This window comes from Aythya ferina, assembly GCF_964211825.1.
Source record: "Aythya ferina genome assembly, chromosome: 4".
In the NCBI taxonomy this organism is placed as follows: domain Eukaryota; kingdom Metazoa; phylum Chordata; class Aves; order Anseriformes; family Anatidae; genus Aythya; species Aythya ferina.
Window position 1 is genome coordinate 68,174,288 of NC_140300.1, and position 27,454 is coordinate 68,201,741.

At 39.5% G+C, this 27,454-nt stretch overlaps 1 protein-coding gene and 1 long non-coding RNA gene across 19 annotated transcripts in view; one reads left to right on the forward strand and one right to left on the reverse strand.

Annotated features, from left to right (window-relative positions):
* The window catches only part of BMPR1B (bone morphogenetic protein receptor type 1B), a 260,808-nt gene that overhangs the window by 208,176 nt on the left and 25,178 nt on the right, over window positions 1-27,454 (forward strand). For 17 of the 18 annotated variants that reach the window (XM_084516976.1, XM_084516977.1, XM_084516974.1 and 14 more), the window contains one exon: window positions 23,100-23,256. In XM_084516976.1, the coding sequence (XP_084373102.1) occupies window positions 23,117-23,256 (140 nt within the window). In that variant the 5' untranslated portion in view covers window positions 23,100-23,116. Of the gene's footprint in view, window positions 1-11,667; window positions 11,793-23,099; window positions 23,257-27,454 lie in introns of those variants that run through there. The other variant, XM_084516971.1, reaches the window with a different exon arrangement.
* LOC311435687 lies at window positions 14,846-26,736 on the reverse strand. The gene is made up of 2 exons (XR_014692312.1): window positions 26,370-26,736; window positions 14,846-15,696 (listed from the first exon to the last, which is right to left on the reverse strand). It is a non-coding gene; the product is annotated as an uncharacterized lncRNA (long non-coding RNA).

Here is a 27,454-nt window from a genome sequence, read left to right on the forward strand (position 1 = left end):
CTCCCTAGTTAGGGGTCACTGTTGTATGGAAGTGGAGCCCATTGTCCGTATCCTAATTGCCAAGGTTTTAGGTGTTCGTAAGCATTGCTAATTGCTTGAGTGCATTGTGTTCTGTCTCTTCTCCTTGAGTGAATCCCTGGAAAGCTTTCATTTAGATGAAGCTAAGTGTCAGTCTCTTAAAATCACTGATCTAGCTTGATTGAGGAAAGGCTTCCCTCCTCACCTGTCAGACAGTCAGTCCCGTAACGTGACTTGGGAGTGTTTGGTGAAGATCCTCTTTTGAAGGAGTATGGAGTTGCCCTTCACCTCAGAAAGGTGTCATGGTTGAAAAGGGAACACCAGCAGGATGATCATTTGCTGTAGGGCAAACTATGCAATGGATAGCATATCCATGCAAAGAAAAATGAGGAGAGGCAAATTATTTGGGGGAAGAGGAAGAGATGGGAATTCTGTGTGTCCAACATCTTGCCTTGAAATCCCAACCCTACGACGTGCCAGCAAAACTAACAGTGTAAAGCCAGGATTTTGTTATCTAGCTTCAGGGTTTTTAAAGGGGTCAAGATTTACAGTCATTTAAGGCAAATTTTCTAACACGTCTGTTTTGTAAATAATTCTCCTCAGCTCTCCCCAGTATCTCTGGGAGATGTTTGGCCTGTGGTACATTGGTTAAAAGGAGTTTTTCAGTGTGTGGCTTTTTTTTTCTTATTCATGTAGTTTAAAAGGTCTCTGAAGGAAGCATACAAAAAATCAGAGAACAAATCTGTTTTGCTGGACTTTTCTGTATTTGCGTAAGAAATACAATATGCAGGCAGAGTAACTTGATTGTGCTGGTTTCTTGTAAGCATGTCTGAAAAGCATGCTTTTTTTCACTTTTAAATTGGCAGTATTTTGGTTTGAGCTATTCTAATAGAATGATCTATACAAAGTGCATCTGGTCCTTGCTAGAAGTGTGCTGAGCTCCATTTTGCCACCACTATTATGTGCAGAAACTGAATTTGCCTTTGGCAGAAACAAAAGCTCCTGAGAGTGCTAAGAGGGCATAATTTTGCAGGGAAGGGAAAAAGTGGTCTTAAAACACTTGGTCAATATTATTGCTAAACCTGAAAATATTTTTTACTAGTGAAGGGAATTAGCAATAGAATATAGAACGCTATTGTTCCTAATAATGTCTTATGAAATGGGTGTGAGGTTTTAAAGTCAAGGATTTTGACTTCTTACCAATTCTCCCCAATATTTCTCATTGGATAATGAATGAGAAAACCAAAAGGGGACCCTGCAAATCCATTACAGTGCATTCCGGACTTGGTTTCACCTTCAATTTCAACAGCATAACTCAGTTTATTTTCAGTGTGAGCTGAGGTTTAATTGAGAAACAATCTACTATTACTTAAATACACATTTTTTTAATTGACTTTCTCTAACTGATGGAGAGAAAGCAACAGTAATTCTGTGGGTGCACAATCTTGTCTTGAAATCCTGGCCCTAGGTGGTGGTGGCAAAGCTAACAATGCAAAGCCAGGATTTTGTTATCTAGATTCAGGGTTTTTAAAGGGGTGAAGATTTAAGATCATGTACAAACAGTTTGCAGAAATCACTGATTTCTCTGCTGAAACATAACCAGCTTTGGAATTTAATCAGCTCAATTTAATAACTTAATTGACTGTGCTGTTGAGGATAAAACTGAAGAAGTGTATGTGTGTGTGTGTTTTATGCCGAATGTATCACATCCTACTGAAACTGCAGCAGGCAGGATGTAGAATAAATTATAAAGTGCTAATTCAGTTATTTTTGTATTTAACTATTCTTGTTTGGGATACTTTTAAATGGATATCTGATGCCCTTTCTTTAAGTATACCTTCCAGGCTTTGTTGATTTATGTCATTTATGTTCATAGAAAAAATTCTGGTGCTGGATAACAAAAATATGTAGTTGATTATACTTTTTTTTTTTTTTTTTTTTCCCTCTTGGAGTGCATTCTAAACTGTTTTGAACATAAATATCTTAACCTTATTCTGTCAAATAAGTATTGCAAGGCTCATTCCTGCTTGTGTAGTGTTGGGTTGAGGTTCACATTTTACTCATGCTAAGAGACAGGTTTTTTAAACTACAATTTTAAGTTGACTTCTAAGATAAAGCTAACAGAGTTTATATGATGTTTTCCCCAGCTTTACACCCTCTTATTTTTCTTGCTACAATTGGGCAGATGAAGCTCAGAACTCAGTTCCTAAATAGGATACTACAACCGTAGCTCACTATCAATTTGGCAAACATTAGTCATAATTTCAGCTGAATTTCCGACTGGCATTCTTGTTTTTCTGCCGTCTGTTTTATGTGTAATTTGTGTCTGTGAACAAAGTAGGCATTGCAGATATAAGGATATGTAAGTGGAATATTCTAAGGAAATAATTTTTGAGTCAGATTTGTTAATTACTTATAATCTAACTATGGTATATTTTACAGAAGAAAGCCATTAAAACTAATGTATTTTCTGATACCGCATTTAGCAACATGTTAATGTTCACATTGATTTTCTGCTGAATGCATGTCTAAATCTTTTAATTTAGTTTCCTTGGACACAATGATAACTGAAGGTAAAAAATGTATATTCTGTGCAGAGGTTGATCAACTTGGTATTTTATTTATTTATTTATTTTTATTGTTTTTCCCCAGCTTGGGCATGGAGGTGAGACTGTTTCATTAGCACATAGAGGTGGTACTTGTGTCTACCACCCTCAGTCTAAGGTGAAGCTACTTTGGAAAGAAGACTAGTGTAGAAATACAAATTATGTATGTGAGTGAATTTATACAGTGATCGCATTTATCCTTAAAAACGTGTTTTATCCTTTTCCTTTTCCGCCTGGCTGCAGCTCAGTGATGTTGGTTGGTTGACCCAGCAGGGTCCCCACCCAGGAAGGGGCTTTAGAAAATCGTTCCTCTATTGCAGAGTTGAGTAGGGAATTCATTTAGCATTGCTGCATTAAATGAGCAGCAATAAGAAATACAGGCTGGCAGCGAGTAATTTCAGATGACTTTATAGGAAAATAATACTCCCTGTGCATATTTACAGAATATCCAAATAGATTTTCTTGTTCCTTAGCAAAGGTTGACCAGACCAATGATCAGGCTGTGTAGCACGGAGACAACCTCCTATTTGTCAGAGATTTGACCACCAACACATTCTTTAAGAATTCTGCTATTTTATAGAAGAAAGCTGACTTGTTATTATATTATTTTACCCTATATTTGGCATCTACTCCCTTATATATTCAGATGGAAATTGTTGCACAATTCATGCATTTAGTTATGTTAACAGTGTTTATAGTGACTTACGGTACATTACGCTAATGAAGAAGTTTAGTTTTACATCTTTACCTAGCTATAAAATAAACTATTTTATACAAATGAGAAGTTGAAAACTTGTGAAAATATTTTTCTTTCTCTGTGAAATTACACAGCATCTCAGCTTGAAACACATATTTGCTATAGGCCCCTTGTTCTTGTGACTTGGATTATTTTTAGAGATTGAGTGGACCTTAAAGAAATTAAATTCATCAGGATGACAATTTCCATCTTTCTTAAAATATCTAAAAAGAAGAAAAGGGAAAGAAAAATCTAATTTTGATTATTTATTTCATATCTGTGGAGAGCCACTGTCTTTTAATTTCATGTGAGGAGCCATGCTATTGTATTTTGTTGGCATTAGTTGCAACTTCTCATTGGCTTTCATTGAGGTCGAGGCTTCTAATTAAATTTTAGTGGGCTAATGAAAGCTCAGTAAACTTCAGATTGGATCTCAGCTGAAATCCATAGAACACAGCCTGTGTTCTCCTGCTTCTGTCTACTATGAAAAGTGTACACAAGCTGCTTTCCTTTCTTGTAAGGAAGGGATAGCTGCACAAAAAATGCAGGCTGAGTCTTACTTAGTGGGAGTCCAACACTTTTTTCCCCACAGTACAGTCAGCTAAGATTTTAATGATGTTTTGAGTTACTGCTGAATGCTGTTGAAATGCGTTGTGTCAGACAGTCACAACTGTGGGGATTAGCTAGCAGTTACTTAAGTCCACTAGTATTGCACACAGACGGATGTACAAACTGTGATTCTAACTCATCCATGCAAGACATTCCCTCCAAAGAGGTAAATATTATGGTTTCTTACATACCGACATGGTATACTTAATATGGCATAATTTAAGTAGAATTCATGGTCCGTATTGCATGTGCTTTTAAATGGGTATAAAAGTCGGGCAGGGCAACAAAGGCTGAGAAAGGAGTGGAGTTCAGATGGTTTTGACATAAATATTTAAGGAATTGGTGAGAAAATAAGTGAGAGAAAGGGGGAAGAGATCAGCGAGCTTGTACAAGGAAAGCAAGAGGAGTGAAGGGCTGGAAGAGTGATGAGGTTGTAGACGAAAAGAGACGAAAAGCAGGTGAGGAAGAAACAGACTAGGAAAATGTAAGTTGGTGCAGGGGAAATAAGTTGTTGCAAAGAAACTTACTTGATTTATTTACAAGAAAACTCAGTGAAGAAAAAGTATCCAAACATATTCTGGATATATGTATGTTTTTTTTTTTTTAAAAGGACAGAGAAAAAGGAAGAAGTGCTTAAAACATTCTGGATCAAAGGAGGCTGAGGGAAGGCAGGAACTTAAAATATGAAAAAGAGTAATTTGAAGAAGAGAACAATAAATTATAGAATCATAGAACATTTTGGGTTGGAAGGAACCTTATAGGTCATCTAGTTCAACCCCCTAATGTTAATGCTTTTGGAAATGCTTTTATTTTTAAATGGTGTAAGACATGACACGTATTGTATTTTCCTTTTCAGAGTGGTAAAGAGGGCATGAGGAGTCTTTCTGGCTATAGTTGGTACCACGTGGATATGAGCACACATGCAATACACAATATTGCAAGTGGCTTCTCCCCAGTACAGTCCGTAATTGAGCTGTCTGGAGGATGGAGTGGCTGGATTTTTGCTTAGGGCTATCCTAGATGTGGTTATTGCTTTGGCTTGTTTCACAAGTCTGTTGATAAAGAGCAATTTTCATTTAAGAAGTTACTTAATACGTCTTTTATAGAGTTAGATGCATATGATAACAGTGTTATACCACAGATTTCTGTTCACTGTGCACATGTGAGCAGTGATTATGAGGACCATGGTTTTCATACTTGCATTGTATATACTGACTTTATTGTATCGTATAGTAGCAATATTTCTAATATTAAATAATTTCAATTTATTTTCAAATATTTAATTTTCCCAGCGATTGTTTCAGTGTAACTAACTCTTTGTTCCTCTGATTTGGAGCCCTCATGGGTTATTTATAGTTCAGCTTCCTTCAAAAGAATCTCCGCTGACTTGCAGTGAACTGGCCAAAGAGTGGGGATGCATGGCTTGCCTTCTCCCTGTACTTTTGCCTGTGTTTCCTTTTCCCGATGCCCTTATTCCTGGCAATTCCTCTTGGGTTCTTCTTTGTTGAACAGCAGGCAGAAGAATTAATGGAAAATAAAATGCTGTTTTGTCTACTGTTTTCCTCAGAGCAAGCAATTTACGGTACAACTGTTGTTATTATTTCAGGATTGTTGTTAGACTGTATGGTTACAATAGGCAGATATCCTCTGGCTCTGTCTCCTTTCTGTATTTCGTTATCCTGTGCTGTATGTGGAGTTTCAGGCCGTTCAGGACAACCTGGATGGAGCAGGGGAAGAGTCTAAGAGACTATATGCTATTCTTGTGCCAATCCTTTAACAACAAGGGTTTCCATCTGCAAAGAAGAAACACTTTTAAAAGAACGTTATTGTTTGCATCAATGATTTGCAGGTGGGCAGGCTGCATCACAGAGCAACTGGGATGAGATCCCATAATTAGGTAGTCGTCACCTTGGGATGAGAACACACATTCTGTATGTCATAGCCTCGCTGCTGTGTTATGCTTCTTTGTTTCCCTCTTTCTTTCTTTGTACCTGAATGCGAGCATGCAAGCTAGTTCTTATTTTGGCTTCACAACAAAGCTCAGTGAAAGCACGTTCAAATGTTTAAATCATTTTAATGGCAGTGGGTATTCATCTTAAGAAAATTAAATCTGAGCGATCCCACTGAAGGCCAGAAGGATTTGTCTAGGGAAGGGTATGAGGTCATTTCAGGAGCATGAGGAACCACAAGTCCAGGAGAACACCTGCTTTAGGAATACCGTCGTTCTAATTCATTTGGGCTTGCCTGCAAGCTGGGATCACCCATATAAATCTATCAGACCCTGCTTGGAGAACAGTCCCTTTACTCTATATTTATGGGAACATAACTCTCTTAATCTCTGTGCCGTAGTCTTTACTATCATATGATGAAACTGAATATTTTTATTGACCCTATTGTGTAGTGCCTGTGGACCTGAACAGGAGAAGTGATACCAGAGAGAGCATAAAAGGAGTTTCTTTTCTTTTTAGATGGGCATAAGGGAGTTCAATATTACCAGAAAAACGGCTTTGAACAATGCTGATAAAGAAGAGGTTTAATGAGGTTGGGGTTGTTTGCGGAAAATTAGTCCGCATTAGGGTAATATTCCTTCAGGGAGCGTTTATAATGCCCGCAGGAATGTGGAGTGGGGGGGGGATAGGATTTCAGCGCAGCCTCGCAAGCTTTCAGCTGCCAACACACTGCGCACCTGCGTGTTCCCCAGGCTGACCTCCGAGCTGCCTTGAAAGGCGCTGGCATCTGGAAACACAAGGAAAGATCAGGTTTTTAATTGTTGTGACAAAAAAAAAAAAATCCATCTTTTTCTCGACACGTAGAATGCCTTGCAGTTTGCATACTTTAAAGGGTATTGGAAACTATTTTGTGGTTACGCTTTTTAGTGGTTTGGTGCTTTTTTTTTTTCATTTAATTTTCTTAAATTAATACCATAAAGATCTCAAAGAGATTTGACAAATAGATAAATAGTATTCAGTAAAAAAAAAAAAAAAAAAAAAAAAGAAAAGGGAGTGGGGGGGCTAGTTGGCAAGACTCAGGAAAATAATTTCATACTCTATTGCTTATCTGGGCAAGAATGTTCTCCCTAGCAAGTGCAGATTCAGGCATGACAGGTTCAGCATTTATCTTCCTTGCAAAGGTCTGGGATAGCATCTCATTTTCAAATTGTATTGATGTGGAGATAAAATTTAAATACTGTTCTACAAGGATTTCCACTTTATGATGGTATACTTCAAAACTGTTATCTCTGGTAGTAACTTGCGAACTGTAAGTGCATGTAATTTGCATCGCTTGGAATTAACTGTTTTGTAATTACACTTTGATTTGTGTTCCTTTATCAGACATCTCAGAACGGTTAAGCTATGCTGCTTATGAACTTCCATGTCAGTAATTTTGCAGTATAAAATTGTGCTTATTAAATGCACGCATTTTCCTTTTTGGAATTTAAAAGTGACTCACTTTGGCATCTGTAGCTTATTTCTTGCAATCTAGTTAATTGAGTAGCTTCTCTGTTTATCTTCAAATGCAGATAAATGGCTTTCAGAGCAGTGTTTATAGCTTAATAGTTCCTGAAATAAGAGTCAACATTATCTCCTAGACTCTACCAGTCATAACTAATGATCCCTCTGCTTACACTGTTGAGCAAGTAAGGAGACACTGAACCCGGCAGAGAGCAAGGGCCCGGTGCAGTGGGAGGATAGTTTGTGTGTGATGGCGCCTAGCAGACAAGGCTTTCATGGCTCGCTAGTGTTAATTGGGAACCCAAATTTGTCCTCAGCCACCTCTAACCTCCTATCACTAAACTGTTCTTCTGCAAATATGGATGCAAACCCGCGGATAAGTTTACATCACACAGTAGTCTTGCTTCTGTCATTGTTTAAAGTAAATAAGATCTGTTTGCTCTGAGATTTGCTTCAGTTTTGTCCATTAGAGTACATTTTGCCACATAAAATCTCTGCAGATATTGGGGATATTTTTAATGTTCTAAACGGCATTGGCAGTGAGCCTAAAGGAGGCATTGTGTTGAGGGCTGAAAGTGGATGAGAAAATAATTAGGCAGCTGGCAATTACTGTATTTTGTGCTGGAGCTGTGTTTTTTATGACATTTTTAATGTATTAATGAAAATAAGATGCCTCATATATATATATATATATATAATTTTTTTTTCCTGACAAGCACTTTGGCATGGTTCCTCAATGTAGAGTGGTAGCCTTTCCTTTGTAATAGGGTTAAGTGCAAGCTTCAGGGAAAAAAGAGAGGGAAAAGAAAAAAAAAAAAAAAAAAGGAGTAGATTCAACACTCATGAGAAATGCTATATTATTATTACCTCTGGAACAAAAATTGCCTGTTTATCCATGAAATTTAAATAACAAAGCAACAATGCTTCATTGCCTCGAGCATAAATGGTCTTCTATACTTCTGCCAATTTCCCTATATGATCTTTCACCTCAGCTCTTCAACTTACAGGAAAGATATTTACTGGAAATTACAAATAGAGATGGTGAGAGGTCGATAGCTACTTGAAGAATTTCAGCCAGGACAAGGTTCTGGTTTTGGAAAGGCAATCGAGCAGCCAGCTTTTCCTGACTTCTGCTGAATTTTAACTGGTGCCATGTAAATTAGTCTCCATACCTAGTTCCTAGTCTCCACAGCCATCTAGTCCACCACTTTCAAAAGCTGATTAAACATAAACATTTAGGTGGGTGACCAGTTGGAAAAATAATTATATATAAAAGGTGTGCCTACATAAAGATTTTTTTATCAGTCTCTATTATGCTTCAGCTTCCTTGTATTTCATTGTTTTTTCCAATCTTTTGCCTTTTTTTTTTTTTAATAAGTTTTGATCTTTATTTTGGATGTTTATATGAAAAGGTGTGTGGATAACATAGGGTTAGCACTTGCTTTTAGGGTATGGAAAACTGTAGGTAAGTCCTCCTTCCTTCATATACACACTGGTAGAAGCTTTGGAGAAGCCACTGAATTTCTTTGTATTGAGATTTAATCCATTTTCAAACGAAAAATGAAAAAAGCTTGGGCTCTGATTCTTGGAGTTGAGAAGCCTGGGCTGCTAGTTGGACTCCCTTCCCTTCCCTTCCCTTCCCTTCCCTTCCCTTCCCTTCCCTTCCCTTCCCTTCCCTTCCCTTCCCTTCCCTTCCCTTCCCTTCCCTTCCCTTCCCTTCCCTTCCCTTCCCTTCCCTTCCCTTCCCTTCCCTTCCCTTCCCTTCCCTTCCCTTCCCTTCCCTTCCCTTCCCTTCCCTTCCCTTCCCTTCCCTTCCCTTCCCTTCCCTCCAACACAATGCAGAGCTTTTCCCCCTGGAAAGCCCAGGCTCACGTGTGAAGTTGAGCTGAGCCATGAGCTAACCGGATGAATAAACCTGTGACCTTTGGGTCCTCGTTCCCTAGCTGTAAAATGAGATGTCACTGGGGAGCATGGGTAGGGGTGAGAGAGGAGGGCTGCTTTGCATCATTTTGGTTGTTTTAGACTTACCACATTATATATAAACCTCATGAAGTTTAAAGCAAATTGGCTTTGTAATTCGTTTCAGAATCTGTGTGTATCCTAATTTTAGGAGGAGAAGTCTGAAAGCATGGAAATGATGGTAGAAGAGGCCAAAAGGCAGGGGAGGCCTCCTTCCTTCACATGCAGCTATCCCAGTAACAGTAAAAAAAATAATAAGAAAAAGGCAACAAGCGGGAAGCTCTCAGAGAGATGAACAGGAGGAGTGTGATGGCTGTGAGGAACACCACCGCAAAGTTCAAGCAGTTTTGAGCCAGCCCATCTCACAAAATTGCCTTGGTAGAGGAATATATGTCATGTATCTCTTACACATGGTGCACATGATCTTGTTAGCATATACCAGTGGTTCTCTAAAGTAGGGATGCAGCTGGAACACACCAGATGATATGGAGGAATTAAAATACAAACATCACCTCTGATAGCAGAGAGTAGTCTGCTAGTATTGAATAGCTTGAAGAAAGTGTGGATAAGATTGTTTAAAAAAAAAAAAAAAAAGAAAAGAAAATAGAGGATTTCCAAGAGTAAAATAAATAAATAAATAAATATACATTTTTTTTAAAAAAGGAAATGTATTTGGTTTATTTTTTGTTGTATAAAGTCTTGTTTCTTACCTTCTCCTCTATAGATCACATTGAATATCCAGATACTTACCTTTAATTGTTGCACTAGGAATTGTACTGCTTTCACTCAGCATCCTGACAAGGGAGCTCTTCTGCACAAAGTCAATTGAAAATTTGGATAGTTCCTGATTAGTTTTGAACATTTTCTCTGCGGAATATAACTCTTCTAAAACATATATTTTATCTAAAGAAAATAAACTTTTTTTTTCTTTCTTTATTTTTTTTTTAATAATCCCATTGATAAGTAGCAACAGCAATAAACTTTCCAACAAGAAATTGGATACATCATTTTCAAAAGGTCAGATATCTCATATTTTTGTTACAGTTTCCAAACTTGGAATTAGACTAGATAACAATGGAGAGGAAATTAAAGTATCATTTTGTGGAGAAAAGCGTTTAAGTAGAAAATCCCATGAGCATATTATGAATGCAGCATCTCATGTTTATGGCTTAATATCAAAAAGAAAAAAAAAAAAAAGTTGATAAGAAACAGTATCTATAAGTCAGCTCCAACAGTTATATAATAACTTGGAAATGGTGGATGTTATATGAAGGAGGTATTGTGTATTAAATGACTGTTATATTAGATGCCTATTACAAGATTCTTTCTCCTTGTGTTAGAGTTAAAATCTAAGTTCTTCCCAGGATGTGAAAAAATCAATAACCTGTGACCGTTGTTTTCTTTTTAAATAATATTTTTTGTTAAATATATTTGCAGATCACAACTGCAGGGTATTTTTAATACTAGTTATCCTATAAATATCAGGATAATTGATTGTTCTCAACTATCGTGCCTCCATCTTGGAGTTAAATATTTGCTGTCTTTCCGACAAGGGACCAGATTTTCCTTCTTTTTGCATATAGTTCTTGTTAAGTTTCCTACTTTTTTTTTTTTTTTTTTTTTTTTTTTTTTTTTTTTTTGGTGTCATGCTCTAAAAAGCTAGGTATCCTAGCAGTGACTTGAAGACCTCTTTGGTGGCCCCTTCTCTTAAAAAACAATAATAATTAAAAAAAAAAATAACAAAAAAATAACACACACACAAAACAAAATAGAGAGCAGATCCCTGCCATCTGTTTTAATTAAAATCTCTTCTCCAGTGGCATTTTTTATTTTGCCTACAAGGTAAACCACAAGAAGCCTAAAAGCCATCAGCCCTTCTCTTGATTGTACTGACTGGAGACCTTGTGTTGAGCTAGATAAATGAGCGACTGTGGTGTATCCCTGGCTCAGGCAGACCCAATTTAAAGGGAGCTGGGGAGCGAAAGGGGAGCACCAGTGTGCATTTCACGTCCTAACTTTGGAACCTGCTTGTAGCCATCTGGAAATAGTTACAAATCCTGTATTGCTCAATGTCTCTATTTTATTTGTAATTCCAGGCTTTTCTTTTTCTTTCACCTTTCTACTGTCATATCCTATGCGGCCTGAATATTGCTTTGTGCCTGGTTGAAATAACATTGTTTGCCAGCTTACAATCAAAGGGAGTGCTGAGAAAAACAGCTGAGCTGCATTAGGCAGAGGCAGCCTGGACTGCATTTCTTTGCTGCCGAATAACACACCACAGGTGCAGGATTAGCCCAGCGCACGGTGCTGTGTTTTCTTAGCTTGAGCCCCCTGAACCACGCTCTGCCTCCTCACATGACTCTCATCTTCGGGGAATCTGGCAGCTATGTAGCGAGCCCACAGAAACTGCCTGTAAGTAGATGGCTTAGCATTCCAGCTCACAAAGCGCTTTTTTTCCCCCCTTCCATTTTCTTCTTCTTCTTTTTTTTTTTTTTTCCTTTTTCTTTACTATTTAATTTATTTTTTTAAGAGTGCTTTAAAGAGAAAAAAAAAAAAAAAGAACAATGAAGTTTTGCTGAGAGGTTATAGGGGAAAATGTGTGATTGGGGGGAAATAAAAAAGGCAGCTTAGCTGGAGTAAGGCATGGCAGTGTGGGGCTGTCCCGTGGGGCAGCAGGCAGCCTGCTGCTTGCTACGTGCCTCTTCTCTCTGCTCTTCTATGGCCATGGTGTGCCAGGGGCATTTTGTGTTTGAAGGTTGTGTTGCATCCTTCTGGGGAGTTGTCCTAAAGATCTGCAAACGCTTAGGTGCTTTTTTCCTCAGTTTAGGTTTAAGGAGAGAGGTGGTATATTTCCAGAGAAAATACTGCAGCTAAAACAAAAGATTTCCCGTTCTTCTTTTAGTGAAGAAGAGATTTTTAGAAGTCCTAATACTTGTCATTCAGCCTGACAATTTAAGAGGGAATATCCTTTAGATTAATCTCTGCTTTTGAAATTAATTTAAAAGTAAGGTGTTTTTTTTTTTTTTTTTTTTTTTTTAGTGATAACGATCAAGTTTGATGCCAACTTTGCATTTTGAGCATAAATTGTAGAGTCGGGACTGGTTATAGCCTCAGCAATAGGCACCTTTCTGTCTAATTTTAAAGTTATGATGGCAGTGTATAACACAAGTGTATGTTGGTATTTATTAAAATCAGCATCTATTCTATACATTTTAAACAGTAATTAACAGGAGAAATACCAAAATAATTAAAAGAAATGTATTTTTTTTCTCGCAGAGCTTGTTTTCATCACTGTTCATATATAGCTGGGTGCTGAAAAAGACCTGTTTTACACTCATCCAGAATTGTTTCTTGCTTCAAACTCTATAGAAAATGTTTAAGAAAAGGTAGTCACACAACTCTTAAAATGTTTGTTCAAGGAGCTGTGCATGTGGGATGCCAGTTCTAGTGGTGCTCGCAATAAACGTTTCTTCCTTAGACTCATATTCATGTGGCCATGTTAAAAAAACAAGCCTACCAAACCCAGTGAGCCTGACAGCACAATCCCTATCTTCCGGAGGTGGCTGTGTGTGGCAGCCTGCCAGAGGGGACCGACTGATGCTTTGGTGGCAGTGCCATCAGGGGTGGATGGCACGTGCAGATGAGCTCAGCAGATGCTCTGAAGTGTGCAGACAGGGAAATGCTTTTTAGGCTGCTCAAACACTTTGGGAAAACCATAGCGCTTACGTCTGTGGTCAGAATTGATTATTGTTGTTTCACGCATGCAATTAATTTTGGTTTGCAATAGAGATGCCTTCCACCCCCCTTTAAATGGCTTTATTTGTTTTCTGTCAAACTGAATAAGTCAATGGCATTTTATGTTGCTTTCAGCCGTGTTTGAGAAGACAAGTTTTGTGCCTCAGTCCTCCTTCTCAAACACAAAGATCTTCTTCATTGCGTACTACTTCTATCCATGCAGCTCAGACCCCTATTCAGTGTGTGTGGTTGGGCCAACAGTAGCAGCAGTCAGTTCAGTTCGCTCTCTGCTCTGGCAGCTGAACAGTACAAGAATTTATCCTGTCACTTGTTCAATTACTTCAAACACCGCCTGGCCTGGTGACTTGGCAGGGTGGCATTTGCCTTGGGGTAGAAAAAGTCTTGCAGATACTCGAGTGCTTCATTCAGCAAAATTGAGTTGGTGAGTGTGTCATAACCACACGTGATTTAGGGGTGTTGATGGCATTTACCCCTGAGAAACGATCAAAACATACTAGTGCTTGCTTCAGCTACCAAATAATCTGCCCTCCTGGTAGGTAGATAAGCACTTGATGGACATTCGTACATGACATTAAACTAGGAGGAGCTGTTGACTCCCTTGAGGGTGGAGAGGCCTTGCAAAGAGACCTTGACAAATCAGAGGGCTGGGCAATCACCAACAATGTAAAGTTTAATAAGAGCAAGTGCTGGATTCTGCACCTAGGATGGGGCAACCCTGGCTATATGTACGGTTTGGGGGATGAGAGGCTGGAGAGCAGCCCCACAAAAAGGGATCTGTGGATTCTGGTTGACGGCAAGTTGAACATGAGACAGCAGTGTGCCCTGGCAGCCAGGAGGGCCACCTGTCCTCCGGGGTGCATCAAGGCACAGCACTGCTAGTTGGTCGAGAGAAGGGATTGCCCCATTCTGCTCTGGTGCAGCCTCACCTCAAGTACCATGTGCAGTTCTGGGCACCACGGTACAAAAAGGACATAGAACTGTTAGAATGTCCAAAGGAGGGCTACAAAGATGGTGAAGGGTCTAGAGAGGAAAGTGTATGAAGATCAGTTGAAGTATGTTGGTTTGCTCAGCCCAGAGCAGAGCAGGCTAAGGGGAGGCCTCATGGCAGCCTGCAGCTCCCTCACGAGGGGAGCGGAGGGGCAGGCGCTGAGCTCTGCTCTCTGGGGACAGTGACAGGACCCGAGGGAACGGCATGGAGCTGGGACAGGGGAGGGTCAGGCTGGGGGTTAGGGAAAGGTTCTGCACCCAGAAGGTGGTAAGGCACTGGGGCAGGCTCCCCAGGGAAGTGGTCACAGCACCAAGCCTGCTGTAGTTCAAGAAGTTTTTGGACAATACTCTCAGACATGTGGTCTGATTTTTGGGTACTCCTGTGTGGATCCAGGAGTTGGACTCAGTGATCCTTGTGGGTCCCTTCCAACTCAGGATATTCTGTGATTCTGTAGAATCATTTAGGTTGGAAAAGAGCCTCAAGATCACCAACTCCAATCATCAGCCTGACCTACTGAATCCCATCGCTAAAACATGTCCTTAAAAAATGCCATTAAAAATAGCACATGCTTATGCTATAAGGTAGTTATATAACAGCTACTTCTTCTTCTTGTGATCTCTACACAATTCATTAAGAGAAGTGACAGGGAACAATTACATGGCAGGATTGAAACAGGAGTTTGAGAGCTACGGAAAAGGTTGTTCTCTGGGCTGATCCGAAGGTATGTCACATCTACTGAGGAACAGCCAAAGCAAATGAGACAGAAGGGCACTGGTTCCCGCAAGCATGGCAGGGGCACATGCTCATTACATTTTAATGTACAGGTGCAGTTTTTAGCATTGGAGTGAGAAGAGATAGCTGGTATTTTTATCTTCCAGCCGCTATATTTATCTTGACTACTGGGCATAGCATTCTTGGATTTCTTTTCCTTGGAAAAGGGAAGAGGAGTGGTGATGATTTATTAAATGCATCTGAGAGCGCCACAGGCTGAAGGCTGTCTGTTGCTGCTTCTCTTAAATGCTTCTCATTGTCTTAATGCCTCAGTCAATCAGAATATCATCTGAAATGATAAGAAATAAAAATCTACAGCTTGTCCATTACAATCTTTGATGCCTTCTTAAAGATCAGATAGCAAAGCATAATTCGGTAGTAACGACATCAGATTGTATTGCTTCCTGTCTGAAATTCTTTTTCTCTTGCTAGGGTTCAGGGAGGTTTTCAAGATTGCTTGCAAAGGCGTTGGCAAAATATCACGATGGTGGCATTCAGTGTTTGCTCCTGGGAACTGCAATGTGTGGGGATTTGCAGCTTAAGAACAGACGTAACAAGCTTTGGTCTGTAATAGCAATCTTCCTGTCTCTCTTTCCATGAAAAGTTACTAAAGGTAGTGTGCCACAGACCCTGAATGCTGTCTGCAGTTTAACAGCCAGGCTGCTTATCTCACATCTTGTTATCTGAGCTTCCATTCCCTGTTTTGATCCAGTGATGCTCGTAGATGGGGTTTTGCAGCTGAGCTTTAGTTGGTGTAGTTCATTAATTTTGGTTACATTAGCTCTACAGTGTCCCAAGATGCTGTCAAGGAAGAAATGAAAAAGAAAGGTTTGTTACATAAAAGTGATGAGATAAAAATAACCCCTGTCTTTCTAAGAAATTTCACTGAAATAGTTAAATTTGTTTCCTGTGGTAAGGAATATTGCAAATTTGGCAAAGACATGAGACTATCATCTAATGTGCCTTTGTACGCTTGTAAGCTACTATTCAGTAACAGTTTCCATTTCAGGTTATCTTGAAAAGTAGATGTAGGCATTCAGTGTGAACCACATTGATAAATGAAACTCTATAAAGTAATTCAACCATGGCAAACCTAAATTTCTGCACATTATCACACAAAGCTAAGCTACTGTGCATCTGAAATGTCTGATTATTTTGTAGTAGCTTAATGACTAACACTGCAAGGAGAACAGGTGTGATTTAGCTGCACCTTATCTCCTCTGATTTTTTTGACAGATGATGCTTGTTTATGACTCAGTCTTTTTTGGAATGAAGCCAGGAGAGATGGTCATTCTCAGATCAGACCCTGGATCTTAGTGTTTATGGAATATTTGCCTTGGTGTTCCAGTTTTATTACCCTCATGCATGCATAAAACAGTAGCACTTTTCCATAAACATTTGCAAAATGTTTATTCATATTGAATGGGACAAGAACACAATTCAGAAGAGTGTGATGGTAGGTCCAGCATATACTACCTGTAGATTTGCTGTGCTCTCAAAAAGAGATTAGAAAGAAAGGAAAATATTTTGATGTCTTACTGAGGATGTGAAATACTTTAACATTTGCAGAGATGAATGAAAAGGTAATTTATATTTAAAAAGCTTCTCTTTGGAATGGAACAATTACAAGTGGAACCGGATGATTATGAACAGTAGAATTAAGTGAAGGGTTTAATAGAACTGTAGAAATTCTTTAGTAGAGCAAAGTTACAGTGAGTATCTAGCTAGACTTCACTATGTCTGGTAAGGCAGGCTGAAACATTTTGCATGGTCTTTCCTTCGGAATTTTGAAATAAGTCTTTCTTTTGTGCTTTTTGCTATCTGTTGGTACAGTATCTCACGTTATAAGAACACAGCCAATGGGTTCTCATTTTTTCCAAGTGAAAAATGACACAGATTAACTGTGGATAGCAGAAATGAGAGGAAACCAGGAAAAAGTAACACTCAAACTGTGATGTAATGGTGGACAGCAAATTATATGGGAGTTTTCCATGGGTTATGACACCAAAGAAGCCTTTGCAATTCTAATTTACAAGTAATATGGCATTAATTTGAGGGGGTCTCGTCTCAGTGGTTTTATCACAGCTTGTTACATTCCATGCTGAACTTAACTAATTTAGTTAATAATATCGAGTATGATTAATATGGTTTACTCAAACTTTATGGGAGAAGGGTGCTTATCCTGTTCAAGCCAAATGCTAAAGCATTTTCTGAAGAAAAAAAAAAAAAAAACAACAACAAAAAAAAACACAAAACATTTTTAAATTCGTAGCAGATATAGCTATATACGTACTCAGTGATGTTCCAATGATAGGGACAGGTTATTTATTTTTAATTTAAGAAAACTGCCTTGACAAATTTTTTAAATTATATCCGATTGTAACCCTTGCTTATTTGCATTGTGAATGAAAGCAAAAACATCCCAAATTTTGAACTATAAAGATGACAATGTTGTACATGCTTTGGTGCACAGCAACTCCAACAGAGGTGTAAAATGATGCAAATCATACAAGATAAACCCAACGTTGCTATTTTTGTTAGTATGCCAATTTATTACAGTGGATATATGTATACCAGAGTAAAGCTATTTTCAATCACCATTTGATGCCAACCTCATTTAAAGCTCACTAGTGCAATACACTGAAAAAGAGAGCAGAGCATGCTGTTTTCATTTTTCTGGTATTTTTAATGCCAGATTTTGTTTACTGTGGTTTTGGATCAATTGTGCAGGTCTTGGCATCTGGCCTTTCCTTGTTTTATATGGTAGCCTTGAACATCCAGCTAAATGAGACTGTCATGATCCTTTTTTCCTTCTTTGTTATTATGATTGTCACCAATAAAAAATGTTTTACTGTTACCTCTTGACCATTTTACACAGTAGATCAGGCTGTGTTAAGAGGTATAATTTATTTCAACTTCTTGAACTGTGGTGTGTTTTCATGACTATTTGCCAAAAAATATCCCATGGAAATTCTTTTATCTGATGACTGCAAAGTGCAGTGAGTTAGCAGTTAGTTATTTCCCTTTCTCTTAAAACAATCATGTCAATGGTTTAACACTGGCCTGGTGGGAAGTCATCAAGCTGCATTTCATCATGTAGTATAGGAAACCCTAGCAGGGTGTCGTGTGATAGTTTCATATTTTAATACAAGTATGATTTGATGAAAAGCTGTATAGGCCAGTGCAGGCTGTAGATGAAGTAACCTTGTGGCTTAAAACCATTGAATGGAAACTCTGTCAAGTTGACTGTTTTGCTACCTTCTGACCTAAAGTAGATTTAGAGGTTTTCTTTAATTCTTGTTCAGATGCTTTTGTGTATTTAACTTCCAATCCAAAGGACCTTTCCGTAATACTCAAAGCTTCCTACACGTACCTTCTCAGAAGCAGCAAACGTATCTCACTGTCACTGAATGCTGTAAGCTACTTATTTTTATAAGCGTGGGAAAATATGAATGGATCATACTGTGTTAGTATGAGGCTTCAAATACTGTGTAGAGAGAATAATGATCATAGTACTTTTTTTCTTCGTTTGTTTGTGGACATTAATATCTATTTTAATAAGAAACAAGTCTGACTTTTACTCCTGGCAAACCCATGCAAAAGTTATAGAAGATCTGCTTTTATGGCTAGCACACAAATCACATGGCTGTGGCACAGAAGGCAATCTGTTGAGGCAACTCTTGCTAATTATTTATCCTCAGGGAACGGGGTGGTTTAAGATTTGGACTCCAGTAACAGAGTACAGAGCTTTTCACCTCCTTCATTACTGGACTTGTTGAATCAGGGTAGTGCCCAAAAGTCATTACCATCCGATGGCTCTGGGCCTGTGTGAAATGAGTTATTGGGCTTCATCCAGGTTCTAGTGGAGAAATTCCTGTCCAAATTGCATAGCTATGGCTACAGCTGGCAAGGGTTGGCGTACTTGTTGGCAGCCACAGCAGAGAGCTTGAGGACTGAATGTATATTAGATGTGCTCTCTAGATGAGATTTTTATGCTCTTACATGGATCAATGCAGAGAAGCTTAAATAGACGGTGGTACCCACAGACACAAAAAGAAAGCCATCTTGCAGACAGCATCGTTTAAAAAACAAATATCTCATCCTGAGGGAGACTTCACTGTGGCTGTGGAGTGAGGCTATGTAATCAGTTTTCTATCATGAAAGAGAGAAATTGAGTAACAGTCAAGGGGTTTGACACACTGGAAAGGCGAATTTAGTATTTAGATGCTTGGTGCTCTAAGATTACCGTGAAGTATATGAGGGATGGGAACCAAAAGTGAAGAATATTTCTAAGGCAGCGTATTTGCTGACATGGGGGTTAGTAGGATTTTAGACTAGACACATTAGTCATTCCTATAGTAAGGTAGGACTTCCATTTTACAGCATATTACAATGTTTTCCTCACTCTCTTCCTGCTGACTTCATGATCTTCCTAGTCTCACCTTTTGGTAAAGTTTGCCTTCAGATATGGTAGAGAACCTCTGGTGAAGCACAGAAGCTACAGATAGACACTAACATTTGGGGAAAAAAAAAGAAAAAAAAAAAACAAAACAGACAGCCATACCTCTTCTGGGCACACAATTCCCTTTCTCAGTGGACATTCGTAACAGAGGTTGTCACATCACAATTGAGTTGTTTCAGCCCTACAGAGGAAACTCTCTCACAAGCAGTACTCCGAATAGACTTCGGAGCCCTGGTGGACATCTGCCTGTTATTGTGGTGGAAGGTACTTTGTACATGCTCATGAGCTTCAGTAGATAAACTGAGAAAAATCAACTAAATTTGATGTTGTATCGGTCTGAAGGTACAGACTCTTAACTGTTTAAATTCCCCAGTGTAGCCAGTGAGTTTCTCAGCAGTGTGCAAGAACCTTTCTTCTGCTACCTCTGCTTTTCTGCAGTTGTTCCATGTTGTCCTCTGTTCAGTGTGGATGGGAAGCTGGCTATAAGCAACAGAATAGGGTATAGCAGAGAAGCTGCCAAGTTCAGATGGGATAGAATCCCTTGCATTCAGGGCACTTGGACATGGGTCCTTCAGAGAACTTTTCAACACCAAAAGGGCTAGACAAAGCCCTTTAATTGCTAGACAGAGCCAGGTCTGCATGAACTGGATGCATTTGTTACAGCATGGCAGCAAAAGCAAGAGCAGTAGGCTGTTAGCCATCCCAACTGTGCACTTCACACCTGAAATCAGGCAGAACTCGTTTCCAGACTCTGGAAAGCTCTTGTCATGATGGGATTCTTCCTACAAGTTACAGTTTTTGGAAGGGACTGCTGAAAACCTTTCTGCTCTGAAGTCAGGCAGACTTAAGTTTCAGTGGGGGGGGGGGGTCTCCTGAATTCTAAATGAGCAGGAGATTCCCTAAGTGGTCCTCAGTCACCTGTTGGGTGGGACCTCTGAATTTCAGAGGCAAGAGCCCATCTCTTTAGCTAGGACTCATGAATTTAAGGAAAGAAACAACAAGATAAAGCAAGAATTTTTGTTTATAGAAGATGAAAAAGGGCCTGAGAGTATCCTACTCATACCTCTTAGCTATATTTGATTTCATGCATTAGACACTGAACTGCAATGATTTTCCGCTAGTTTTGACCTGGACGTGACCAGGAAACAAAAATCTTAGGCTACATCCCCTATTTAAGTCTCTTGGAAGTGTAAGTATGAACACCAAGCAGCCTAAATCATACTAAGTTTTCTCAAACCAAACTATATCTCTCTACAGCCACCTGTGGTTTTGACAGTATTTCAGATTTCAGATTATAGTTCAGCAGCTCCCACCTGCCTCATTTTATCCAGGGATACAAACAGGTCTAGAGATGTAAGCTGCTGTTTACAGCAAGTTCTGCAGAAGCTGTTCTTGATCCTATCCCTAATGAGCAGTGGGCAGAACTCTTACTTATTGAAAGAGGTAACAAATAAATAAGTTTAACTTACAGTTGCATGTATGTTAACCTTTTTTTTTTTTAAAAAAAAAAGTTTCCAAGTGCTGAAGCCTTTCCTTTTTTTAATGCTAGGTGTAAAACGCTTCCATTTCTGCTATCTTCCTTTGTTGAAGAAAGACCCTGCTGGTATTGTGTTGAAGAAGCCCTTACACAGAGCACAGGGTTTCACTCAGTTGCCTTGTGAGCTAGAAGGTCATTTTGTTGCTTTATGAGCTTGAAATTTGAAAATTCTTGACAGGAATATTAATGATTGAATATTCCCCATGTAGCAGTAAGCAAGCAAGTCTGATTGAAAGAATTTATTTCATCTCTAATCCTGTGACCCAGGGAGCAAACATCTCCTGATACTAATTTTCTGTATACAAGCTGCATTTTAAAATTTTATGTTGTGAGAAACAAACACTGCATTTTCCCTTAAACACCTGCTGCATCTTAAGTTACAGCTATGAGCAAATAAATATGCTATGCATCCCGAGTCAACTAAACCACTGAGTTCTAATTTTGTCAAGATTTTAGAAGTATATTCAACAGCCACTTGTGTCATTAATGCAATTAATATCTTGATGCTGGGTTAAAAGCCCATAGTTTGTGTATGCTTTGTAATGAGTTTTCTGGTTTGACTTTCTGAAGAGCTGAGCTAATCAAAACCTCAAATTGGTTTCAATGGGATGTATAGGTACTGAACAAATCTAAAGATCAAGCCGTATGAGCTTTGTACATGTATTTCACAGATGTTTTAATCTGTTATGGTGAATGATTGCATTTCCTGTGCATCACCCTGATACTAATATGCAAGGAGTGCATGATCTTCACAAAGCTAACATTTGTTAGAATCCTATGTCTTTAAGTAGGAAGCCCCACTTTCCTCGGAGCTAATGAGTTTCAGCATTTCCCCCAGTTCGCTAAGGACAGCTCATGTGAAGAAAACTAGAGCATACCTGCCAGTTGTTGCCAGTGCCTTTCATATGCAAGGCTTTCCTGCCAGAACTGGCAGAAGGCAGCAGGACATGAAGCTGGGAGGTAACATGCATGCATGCCCAGAAGCATAGAGTAGGCTTCCTTAGTCCTCCTAAGGGCACGGGCTGCTTGATCAGCCCTGCTCATTCTCCAGTCTCTGCTTCAGTGCCTTTCAGCTTGTTCTCAGTCATTGCTTTCCATCTAAGCCCATCAAGTAGATGCTTGTTCCCATCACCTCTGCCTGTTTGTCTACCCCATCTCTCCCTAGGGAGTTGAAGAGGATGGAGTTTTCTGTCAGCTCCACAATATATCAGTCCCAGTGATGGAGATACGAGGAGGATTTTAATTAGAGCTAAACAGTGTTGTATAATAACGCCAATTGTTTCTGAAGACTTAACAGTAAATGAAGAATTTCAAGCCTGCTCTTCAACTGCTCTGTTGGAGACTGTGTTCATAAGGGAGCCTTTAGTAAGAATTCTTGCAGGGAAGCAAGAGGAAAGTGAGAAACTGCCAGTTGAAGCTTTTTATGCTGATCTCATTGTCTTTGAGGCTTAAAATATTCACAAGCACCAAAAGCTGATATTTGAGTAGAACTGGGGCAGGGGGAAGAGCAAGTCACTTAAACAGCTCCTAGCCCCTCACCAGCATCTCCAGCTCTACTGCACCAAGAACAAGTTTCAGTACCCTGATATTTTCAGGAGTAATCACCTCCATGGATCTCAGCTTTTTTCATTCTAGGACATGTTCTTGCATTTGACTTGGTTTATAGATTTTTAAAGAATATCAGTAAGCTATTTTTCCTTGTCTTTCAAGTGATGCTTGTACAACTCAGTGACAAAGTGCTGTTGAACTTGAAAGAACATCACTTTCTGTTAAATCTTTGCTAAATTGCACGTCCGTGTTCTGCTCTGCCTTGAGTACTGTAAATCCTGCTGTTTTAGTTTCAGTGAGTATAGATGTGTGCCAAGTATAGAGACAAAGAAAGTGCAAAGGTGTAATCAAGGATCTGACCTATGTAGTGCAGTAGGAGAAAAGCCACACTCCACAGTCTGAAAAGCACACCACCTCTCTGCAATGCTGCCAGCAGCAGAACTTGAACATCAGCACCTTTGATCTAAGGTTGCTGAGGCCCAGTAAACATCACACACCACAGTGACCGTTTCAGAGGCATCTAGAGAAAACTGTTCTGTAGTGAACTCCTGGTTCAAATAGCTTTCTCAAATTTTGATGGGTAGGAATACTTTAAACCATTCATTCAAAGTCTTGAAATCATGCTTTGAATTTTTTCTCTTCCCCCTTAATTTCCAGCCAGTTTTCTGGACAACATGCCCTTGAGAAGCTCCAGCAAGTTGAGCATGGAAAGCAGAAAAGATGGTGAGAGCACAGCACCTGCCCCTCCACAGAAGAAGCTGTCTTGTCAGTGCCATCACCATTGTCCAGAGGACTCTGTTAACAGCACCTGCAGGTTTGTGAAACATATTTGGTTGTAAAGCCTGGGAAAACTCATTTGTGGTCATTCTGCAGTTCTTGTTTGAACAAATGAGTTGTTTACACTTAAGAGTTTGGATGTTTGGTTTTTTTTTTAACCTAGATGCTTACTACACATCTATATTTTAATATTAGGGTATTCACACCAAGTTTTGGATACTTGTATTCATTCTTTTCATATGAAAGGTAGGACCTGGTCTTTAAGAGGTACATGCAGTTAATGAGAGGGGACTTAATGGAGATACACTGATGCATCTGTAAATGCTTATAAATTTATAATCACTCTTCATGAAGCACGATTTATTATAAGAAACCTGCTCTGGATTATTTTTTTTTTTAAACAACAGCTGAAATGTCTCTTGTAGGCCCTCAAGCCTTTGTTTTTTCCTGCTTCCAACACAGAATAAAGGTCCTCTCTTTTGAGGTGAAATGTTAAGTATTTTCTTATAATAGCTGTGTACTCTTGTTTTATGCAGCAATGTTTGGTTAGAGTAATACAGACTTTCATTTGGGTTAGAGTCTGCTTCCCCAGGGGTCAGAAGTCAGACTTTCCTGCCTCCCTGGGAGAAGGCATGTCCAGCTGTGCAGTCCTGTCACCCTTGAAGGGTTGGCTGTATTACACCGACACTGCCTGCACCAGGAGAGGAAACCAAAAATATCTGCAGTAGGAGCATGCTGCTCTTTCCCAACCCCAAATACAATTCTTGCTGTAGGGTGCTCCTGCAGCACATGCACTATTACTGCTGAATGAGGGTAGTTGTCTACATGCATCTCATGCCAAATCAGGTGTTACAGTTTGCCTTTGAAGCAAGGTAAGGATGAGCACTTGATCTGTTTCAACTTTTTAATCTGTTGACTTAATACAAGTAAAATATGAGATATTTACTATCTGCTATAGTCTAGTAGAGTTGAGGGTCTGCAAGAAGCATCAGAGCTGGCCACAGGACTGGGTATGCAGTTATATCTGAGGTGAGACAGTCTGACACCATGTCAGTATTGGCTAGCTCTTCGCAGCAGAGTGAAGAGATAGATGGAGAAATACCTGAGGTTGGTGAAGACCAGATTGCTGTTGGGTTTGAGCATTTTGTAGCCTGACTTAGTTCTGCTTGGCCTCCATTTTCACACTGAATTATACTGAAGTTCTGGTTGATAGCCGTAAATACTACTTCCCTCTTTCTACCCTCTTCCTTCAAACCCATGCTCAATCTAAATGTTGGACCTAACTGCTCTCACATGGCAGTCCATTTAAAGAGTTGTAAAAACCCTTTGAGATACCAATTTGCAGATCCCCTGCAGTGTGAATCAGCTGTTTCCTGTTCCTGCCCAGCCAGAGCCGCTGCTTTCACACATGCTATCTTACATGCAGTAAACAGCAAAGATGCAGATGACTTAAGTCCATGAATTGGAAAGCCCAAGAGGATCCATGCTAAGGAACCCACTGAACAAGGCTTATACTTCAGCTGGGTAGGCCTGAGGTTGCACATTGTTTCACAAACAGCACTTACATTATTGTTTTTTAATGTCAGCCAAAAGACACGTTTCATCCAGACCTACTCATTTATCCTATCCTGTGCTGTCAGCTGAATGCTGCCCACCTTGCCCAACAAGCTATGGTATAATTGGTGAAGAGTTTAGAGAAATACAGGCCTAAAGTTTTTAATTAATTGAAGTTAAATACCTCTGTGGTTTACCAGCAATACTCCTTTTTCAGGATAGTAAAACTTGCTGTGTCTCCCCGTACCTTGGGGTGAGGGCTATAGCAGGGCCAAAGGAAAACAGGCACAGCATCCTTTGTTTTTCTTATATCTCCTTAACCTCTAGTCTAATATTTTACTTCCTCAATTCCCAACTGTTTAGATGGAATTAAGGGTGAAAAATTTAAAGGGAACTTGTATGAAGAAGGGAGTTAAGCCTAACATTAGGAAAGTAGTTTTTAGGTATCTGGTTAGCTGCCTGGGTTGAGACCAGCTTTCAAATGATTTGACCAAGTCTGCTCAGGTAAGCAGGGATTATTAGTTACCCCTGCGTTGGGGATCATTCTACTAGTCAGTCTGTAACTTTCCTGTTAGCCTGAATGACTATTGGCACAGTTTGAAAGCACTCAGGAATTGTTATTTAACATCACTATAAAGGCAAATTCACCATAGTGAAGTTCAAGTAGTATTGATTGTGCTGTTTGACTGAAGAATAAGTGAACTGTTCAGATTAAAAGTTATTGCATTAATTATCTTCCTCCCTCAGATGTAGTCACTAAAAGCTTTCTACATTTTACAAAAAATCGAATCCTCTCAGCATGTCTGAGAATCTGTTAAGACTTGAGCTGCACTCAGGTCTACGGGTCTCTCAGCTGCCTGAGCTCAGCAAAGCATCACGTTGTCCTCGCTGAAGCTCCCACTGAAGCAGGGAAGCTTTGTGTGCCCAGGAGCAAGGGGGAGCTCCCGGAGTTCGATGGGAAGGCATTTCCAGGTGTGCTTTAATTAAACTTCTCAGAATAAGAGGTATCCCTATCACAGTCACTGTTAGGGAATTTCTTATGAGAAGTAGTCTGCCATCCCACCTGAAGGTTTTAGTCCGCTACCACAACTATTTATCTATCAGATTATAGAAGCTGACTGGAGCAGCAGTGTCTTGAGAGTTTGTATAAAAATGAGGCCATCTGGTGGCCATTTGAAATCCTTTCTATAACTGTGTTTTTAGAAGTTTGAAGTCAATATTCTTAAGCCACAAGTGTATCCGATCCTTGAACAGCCTGCTGTGTTCCTGTATACAATTCCACTCTCTCTGTACTTCTACAGCTTAAGTGTAATAATACTTTAGGAAGTTACCAATAACACCACAGCTTCAAATTCATATAATTTTCTCTACCAACAGCAGATCAGTATTTTGCTTGAAGGATATACTTTAAGGTGAGATAGTCCACAAGCACACCAAGTTCCAGAAGACCCATTACAGGGAAAGTTCATCAAGAAGAGAGCTGGTGGCAGGGAGCAGTAAGGGGCTGCTCTGCCTGGTGGACCAAGCCATGAGCAGGGGGTAATGCTAGGGCTAGCCGTGCCCTCACCCACCCTTACCCTTCTCCCCCCAGGGTACCTGAACGCAGCAGATGGCTTGGAGTCTTTCGATGGCTATAGCAAGTGGTCAGCCAGCTCCAGGAAGGAACAGCAGTAGATAGAGGAGGAGACTAGCATTCTTGTACTGTAGAGCTTGGACCTGAGCTTAAATAGAGCTCCTGGGCAAGGTCATGTGTAGGGAGTGGGGGAGTCCCAGGTGGGGCCACTCAGGGTAATTAAAGCTCGTTAGTGCACCCCCAGCCCTGATTATTAAGATATTTGTAAAAGGTTCACAATCCTCTGTTTGAAGGGTATGTTAACCTGCTGTAGTGTGATGAAACTTAATTCTTCTTTGAGAACATCTGTACAATTCATAAAAGGCTTTCAATAAAGAAGCTCAAAGCTGCTTTGAAAACAACCAGGGCCTCGTTTTCCTGTTCTATTTCAAATTTTGCATGTACAAAATGAGCGCATGAGCAGTTGTGTCTAATCATAATTAATTGCATATTTTTAAAAGTAGTGTTAGATTTAATTGGCTATGACTGTAATAGGATTGCAATAAAGACAGAGGCTGATTAGGTACCTAGTTGTATTCTTTTTCCATTCACAAATAAATGCTGACAGTTTTAGAGATCAGGCTGATAGAGTTTAATTTCTTACTGTTTCTGCCCAACTGTGTCTTGAGGTAGCTTTGGTTATCTAATGCAATAAAATAATTAAGCTGCTTTTCCAGCATTACCAGAGGTGATAATTCACCTGACTGATTTTATTTTCATTCTCATGTTCTCCAGATGATGGGATTGAATTTTCATTGTAATTTGGTGTGCAGAAGGATGAAGATTTCAATAGTGGGCCAAAGCACTGAGTTCAAGTCCTCTTTCTTTTAATCAGCTTTAATTTTTAGGGTAAAGTTGTATACTTTCTAATAAAGGAACCATGATGAGATGATGTCTTTCAATTTTATTCCATTTAACTTTATTTTGTAATGTAAGCCTTTATACAGGGCTGCATAGGAGGCAGTTAAGCCCACTTTGATGGTTAAAAACAAAAAAAAACAAAAGTCAATGAGTTCTTGCAAGCTCCACACTTTCCTCTGCCAGGGCCATATGTCTTATACATGACTCA